At 38.8% G+C, this 7255-nt stretch overlaps 1 protein-coding gene across 4 annotated transcripts in view; it reads right to left on the bottom strand.

Annotated features, from left to right (window-relative positions):
- ACSL4 (acyl-CoA synthetase long chain family member 4) overlaps positions 1 to 7255 on the bottom strand; it is an 89950-nt gene that overhangs the window by 29321 nt on the left and 53374 nt on the right. For all 4 annotated transcript variants that reach the window (XM_008072987.1, XM_021706427.1, XM_021706428.1 and 1 more), the window contains 4 exons: positions 6762 to 6900; positions 5045 to 5195; positions 4764 to 4887; positions 2062 to 2133 (listed from right to left, as the gene is read on the bottom strand). In XM_008072987.1, coding sequence (XP_008071178.1) covers positions 2062 to 2133; positions 4764 to 4887; positions 5045 to 5195; positions 6762 to 6900 — 486 coding nt within the window. The remainder of the gene's footprint in view (positions 1 to 2061; positions 2134 to 4763; positions 4888 to 5044; positions 5196 to 6761; positions 6901 to 7255) is intronic.

Here is a 7255-nt window from a genome sequence, read left to right as displayed (position 1 = left end):
CCTGGACTCAGGCAATCCTCTCACCTCCACCTCCCAAAGTGCTGGGATTACAGGCATGAAGCCACTGCACCTGGCATCAAGGTTTGTTGAGTCACCAATGGTCTAGCAACATAGGAGACCATTTATTATCCCAAGGCCTCAAGAAGTAAGTGTCATTAAAACCTAAAAGATGACTGTAGCCATGGCAAAGACCTGGTTACAGCCAATGGGAAAGGTTCCACAGGAACCTGCCAACTGCCAAAATTCACAGCCCAGGAGGGAAGAAACAAAGGTAATAGGTATGCAAACCTCTCTCTTTCTGTCCTCTAATCTCTTATCAATGTCTCCAATTGGTTGAACTCAGCCAGAAATCACAAGGCAAGGAAGTCCTGGTAATTCACCCTAGAAGTTAGCCTCCCAAGGCATAAAGCAGGGCAGGGAAGAATGGGCAATGGGCAATTAAGAGGATAAAAAGCCTATCTGCTAATTCCTTCTTATCATTCAGGTCTAAAGTCAGAGATTACTTCCTTGATGTCTCAGCCCTTCCCCCTTCCTGTGTTCTTTGATACAGTTTACTAGGGAATCCTGTACACTGGGTAATGAAAACAATATATTGTTTCCCAAAATCAAACAACAACATAAAACAGTCCTAAATAGCCATAGCGGTTAAGAAGATTTTAGTATCAGACTGGTAGAGTTCAAGCTTTGATTCCACCACCTATGACTTTGGGGCAAGTTTCCTTCTTTATAAGATGGGAATATAGCCCACCTTGAAGAGTCTTATGGAAGATTAAGTCAAATAATCCAAAGACATTTAACATGGTGCCTGGAACATAGGAAGCACTACACTAGCTACTATTAGCATCATTCTAATTCGGTTTTAGTCAGAAGCGTCTCCCTTTATTTCGAAAACCTGCTGAATTCTACAGTACCTCTAAATAAAAAGGCAAAGCCTTCTCTGACGTAGTCTACATCTTTGGTTACTTGGTAATTTTGTTATTAGAAGCTAAAAAGACTATATGGTATCTTTCATCTGTAATTCTTAGAAAATTGGGCCAAATACTTTATTATCTAATCTCAGACTTTCCATTAGCAAAAGTAGTTCTGTGAAAGATTTTGGGATAAGCTTTAAATTCTGATTTAACACAAACAGTAGTGATACATGGTCTTCTTGGGGTTTTTGAAGCATAAAAATGCTGGAACATATTTGATTATACAAACTTGAAACATCATGTTAAATGTTTCAAAGTGCATCATTACAAGGCTATCGAATGTAATATCTTGTTTTTTCAAAAGGTGGTATTTCACATAAGGATTTTTAACATCTAGAATTAAACTATTTTACTTTGGGAGTTCTCTCAAATTTTTAGCTTCTTTTTTTTGGGGGGGTGATCAGAATCTCATTTTGTCACGCAGGCTAGAGTGTAGTAGTACGCTGCTCAAGGCCACTGCAGCCTCGACCTGCTGGGTTCAGGTGACCCTCGCACCTTAGTCTTCCAAGTAGCTGGAATTACAGGCGTGTGCCACCACACCCAGCTAATTTTTTGATTTATTGTAGAGACGAGGTCTCACCATGTTGCCCAGGCTGGTCTCGAAATCACAGGCTCAGGCAACCCTCTTGCCTCCACCTTCCAAAATGCTGGATTACAAGTGTGAGCCACTGTGCCCAGCCAAATTTTCAGCTTTTCTTAGTTCATAAGAAGGTCAGGAGGGATTACATTCTAGGCTCAGCTTTGTCACTAACCAGCTCCATAACCTTGGATATGCTACCTCAGCTCTCTGGGGCCTCAGCACTCTGAGATGGCCTAGGGTTTCCAATTATCACATCAGGTAACCTGAACAAGATCATTTTAATTACCTAATTTTCAAGTATCAGCAAACACTAACAGGTATACATTTCAGAAACTTGCCATTTCATCTTTCCCAGTATGGTATCTAAGATTTTAAGGAACACATTTGCCATGATTTCAAAAAGGTAAAATAATTTTAAAATGTACACATATATCTAAGAGTATTACTTTTAAAAAGTCCAAGTGCAAGCAATAAATTATGTAAATGTTTATATTCATATCCTATACTCACCGGAACAGCAGCCATGAGTGTAGGCTTCAGTACAGTACAGTCTCCTTTGCTTCCTTTTTTGATTTTGCTGGACTACATTCAAGAAAAGGTAAATATGATCAGAGAAACCAACCTTAGCAAAAATGTTGCAATTCTAGTATTAAGAACACATACAGAAGTTGCACATGGAATTTGATCTTCTATTGCTCTATGAGTTATTTGCCAACAACTAACATAACTCACAAGTCTGAGGTTGTGCTTTATCCTGTAGATTACTGCTTCTAGAACATTTCGGCCCTGCTTAGAGAAACTCTGATCCAGGATGACAAAAGAATAGAATTTTTTTAACGTGTAAGCATGGTTTATTAAAATATTCATCATACACTGCTTTCTTTCAGTAAATGGAAGAGTTGGGTGCATGAGAAGTATTTTTTAGGTGAAAGTATACATACCTGAAAATAACATTATGCTTTCCCTATAGGGACCTCCTAGGTCTATAGAGATAGGAAGCATAAAAATGCCAAGGGAATCATGCTTTCTTTTTCTTTTTTCCCTAATAGCTTCAGGGGCACAAGTAGTTTTTGATTATATGGATGAAATGTACAGTGGTAAAGAAGTCTGGGCTTTAAATGTATGAGAATGAGATATTTTAATGACTCAAACATTCTTGTTAATAATGTATCATAGCCGGGCTCAGTGGCTCAGCCTGTAATCCCACACCTTTGGGAGGCTGAGGTGAGTGGATTGCCTGAGCCCGAGGGTTTGAGACCCCACCTGGGCAGCGAGACCTCATCTCTACAATAAATCAAAAAAAATCAGCCGGGTGTGGTAGGGCATGCCTGTAATTCCGGCTACTTGGAAGGCTGAGGCGGAAGGATTGCCGGAGCCCAGCAGATCGAGGCTGCGGTGGCCGGAAGTGGCCACTGCACTCCAGTCTGGGCGACAGAGTGGGACTCCAACTCAAAAAAAAAAAAAAAAATGTACCATCGGGCAACCCCCTCAGGTCCCCTCCCACTGTGGGGAGCTTTTCTGTCCTCTCAATAAATCCTGCTTTTTAAAAAAAGTGTCATCAAATATAGCATAGACTACGACTACATTTTCAAAAACAAAAACAGTTAAGACAGACTTAACACTAAAACAAAATTGAAGGTAATTTTAACTCTCTTTGACTAATCAATAGACAAAGCCACTTCTCAAAGTCACCACTATGGGTATAAATTAACATCATACAGAAATCTTAATTTGATGATAATCTAGTTGGTAGGATATGAAGATACTGCCAGGAACTAAGTGAGGATACACATGCACCTAAATACATAAATGCAAACAGATACATTTTTTCTTTCTTTCTTAAACATATAAATACTATTTGAAAATTCAATCCACAGAACTACCAGCTTGGAATTTCTACAAAAAAGGTATTACAATTTCTAACTGTGAGCACCAAAGACACATCTTCTTACCAATGGCATGTGTTATGGAGACTTTCCAACAAAGGGCCTGGGGGGTCTAAAAAATGACAGCTGGACCTCCAGTGTTGGGAGGAGCAGAACCACACCTAGAGTCAAGTCTTTCCTACCTATATTCCATACTTTCAGCATCCTGAACTCCATGGTTTCCTCAATAGCTCTTTTTCCCCCTATGCCTGGTTGAGGCTTTACTATAGCAACTATTCCAAGGAAGAGATAAAACAGAACCTTGGACAGTAGGTATTACATGCATGATTTGAAATGAGCTAAAAAAAAAACCATGAGTTTACCCCACCCATTTTTGGGCTTTCTGCTATGAACTACAGAGAGAAAGAACAACCCTGATTTAGTGTAGCATGCTGAGGGCCTTTGGAGATGCTGCAGTGATATCTAATAGAATGTACTGTGATGATTAAAATATTCTGTATTTGTGCTAACCAGTATGGTAACCATTGGTCACACGTAAGTTATTGAGAACTTGAAATGTGGCTAGAGCAAATGATAAATCATTTTTTCCATTTAAATTTAATTAATTTCTATTTAAATATGTAGCAAATGGCTACTGTACAAGACAGCACAACTCAAGAGAAAACTCAGAGAAAGGCTAGGCCAAAAGTCTACCATATCTCCTTCCAAAAAACTCATCAATGCTCATGTGTAGTATGTCAAAAAGACTTAATATATTTATATTTTCTATATTAGCTCTCAAGAGGAAAAATCTAATGGAGAAAGATGCAATTATTCATTTTAAAATATGTAGATAGCCGGGCTCGGTGGCTCAGCCTGTAATCCCGCGCCTTTGGGAGGCTGAGGTGAGTGGATTGCCTGAGCCTGCGGGTTTGAGACCCGCCTTGGCAACTTGGCGAGACCTCATCTCCACAATAAATCAAAAAATCAGCTGGGTGTGGTAGTGCATGCCTGTAATTCTGGCTACTTGGAAGGCTGAGGCGGAAGGATCGCCAGAGCCCAGCAGTTCGAGGCTGTGGTGGCCAGAAGTGGCCACTGCACTCCAGTCTGGGCAACAGAGTGAGACTCCAACTCAAAAATAAAATAAAATAAAATAAAATATGTAGATAAAGCAATGCTAACAAATCCACAGGGCTATTTACAGCTGCATATTGCTCATGGAAGCTATTTTTGAAGTCAAGGAGAAAGTTTTAACTGAATTAAAATAGCTTGTGTTTTAGTAATACGTTCTCAGCCAAACAACATAACTTAATAATGATCATGCCAATGAACTGAAAAGTCTGTTACCTGGTCAGATAGTGTAAGTGGAGAAGAATATCCAATCCTACAGCCATAGGTAAAGCAAGATATCTCTGCTGTCAATTCCAGCACATGAGCCAGAGGCAAGTAGCCGATATATGTGTCCTTTGGTCTAAAACAAACAAACAAAAAAGAAACATGTTGACAATTAAAAAGGCATCTGAAGTTAGAAATATCAATAATTTTATAATTTTAATACAGAATGAGTTTTGAGAAGGCTGAACATGAGCTCTGATTTCTGAGAAGAAAGTTGAGTAAGTCTTTCTTACCCCAGTCCAGGTATTCTTTCACACTGGCCTGTCATTCCAGCTATCAAGTTGCTGTGATGCATCATCACTCCCTTAGGTCGGCCAGTAGAACCACTGGTATACATGACGATGGCCATGTCTGAAGGTGTTGGTCTACTTGGAGGAATGCTCGCTACATGAATGAGAAAGCACCACATTTTCTTCAGTTCAAAAGTTAAATTACTGAATAATGATAAGATATTTAGATTTTTCATAATGATAAACTATTAGTAGAGAGTATTTGCTTTAAATCAGCAAAACAAAAACAGTTACAAATTCTGGCTAATTACAATGAGAATTCCAAACTCAATTTGGCTCGTTTTCTGGATGTTTAGCCTAATCCCTGTCTGCCCATGCTTATCCACAGTGTTGTATATAGCGCAATGTTATGAAAAGATTTCCAGGACTTCGGAGAATCAGGAGGATAGAGTATGTATGGTTCTCAGGCCTCAGTTTTCTCACCTCTAAAATGAGATAGTCAGACTAGATTGTGATTCCTAATCACTGGGGGACATAAGAACCACTTGCACAGGTAAATAAAATACTATTTCTGGACCTCATTTCTGAAAATTCAGATTCAGTAAGTCTGAGATGGAACAAAAGCCCCACAGATGACTCTTATACATACCCCTGATTGAAAATCGCTGGACTTGATCTTTAAGGTGACTTCAACACTAAAAATCTAAGGTGCTATGCTTTCAAACAGCACACTGGAGCTTCTACTTTCAAGGCAATGTACTATGCTAGTCGGTCTAGTAACCTCCTTTCAAGAATGCACCAACATGGCCAAAGTTCCACAGATGTATCATCAGAATTAAATACAAGTTTAACAAGATGGTTAGGTTTTTAAAAATCTGTTTACAAAAATGATTTACATTTTTATACATCAGTGAAAATAAAAATTTTAAACAATGATATATACCACTGAAACAACCAAAGATAAAGTTATACTTAAGTTGGCTGATGCCTTTCTTAAATATATGCACTGTCATAGTTTATAAACCAAGAAAATAGGGACTGCATATTTCCTCTGATGATTAACTGAAGCAGCAGCAGTAGCTACGTTAAGTTCTTCTCAGTCTAAGGACATGATGTGACACTTTGCTTCTGCCCATTTTTGAATAAGCATGCAAACACAACTGCCCTGTCAGGTAAAGTACCACAGAAATATACATATCCTATCTACTGTAGAGATGAGTGGGTGGCCTATCACATTACTGCTCATAGAAAATTATGATGCCTGCTACCTCCTTAGTTTTGTGCCAATACCCTTTGATGAAACAGCAGAATTGGCAACAGATCCCAACCAAGCAGGACTTCTCAGTCAAGTTTACCCACTCTTGCAAGGTCAACCTGGTGTTCAGTGACAATTCTTCATGGGTCTCCTGTGTTTCTGCACATTTTTCAAGCAGAGGCAATGACTTTGTTCTGGACTATCTTTTCAAGGATGCCTGCACAGAGGTAGTGTCTCCAGAGCAGATAGCAGGAGTGCTTACTGTCTAGTAAAACAAAGATGATAAGATATTCAGGATCCCTAAACTCAGAGTTCCTCTCCTGTGGCACAAATGCTGGTATGATACTCTATGTTTTATAACTCTTTTTCCAATTAAAGAATTTTAGTGGATTCACTCATGTCCTAACCTACTAAGATAACAAACTCAGAACAGGTGAAAAAACGTCTTTTAAGTGCTATACTTACAGTTTTCTGGCTTGGATCCCAACTCTTCTACTGATTGCATGCTGTGAATTTCAAATCCTTCAGGGTACTCTGCTTTATTGATAGTCTTATTGTCCACATAAATGATGTGTTTAACACAATTGATATCTAACAATGCAGTCTGTTGAACAGAAAGAAAACCCAGCTATTAAATTTGGGCCTGCAATAAAAATTCACTTATCAAATGTTTTTCTGTCTTACAGGATAACACCACCATGAATTAAAAGAACGTTTCTTTCTTTTTTATAATCAATATTTTTATTATGATATTGTGGGATACAGTTAAGTTAAGGGTCAGGTATACAAATACGTTTCGTTCAGGCACCCTTGTTGATAAGAGGTGTTTCCCCGTCCCCAGACAAGATATTTACTACCGTTAATCCCATCTCCCTCCCCCCCATAGTTTCCCACTACTGTCAGTCATTTTCTTATAGTATTACATTGGATGTTCAAGGTCCACTATATGAGTGAGAACA

The sequence above is a fragment of the Carlito syrichta genome, unplaced genomic scaffold (genome assembly GCF_000164805.1).
Source record: "Carlito syrichta isolate Samal-C Ts95f unplaced genomic scaffold, Tarsius_syrichta-2.0.1 Scaffold315562, whole genome shotgun sequence".
Taxonomy (NCBI): Eukaryota; Metazoa; Chordata; class Mammalia; order Primates; family Tarsiidae; genus Carlito; species Carlito syrichta.
The sequence above is the reverse complement of the archived record's forward strand: the minus strand, read 5'-3'. Positions and strand labels throughout refer to the sequence as shown.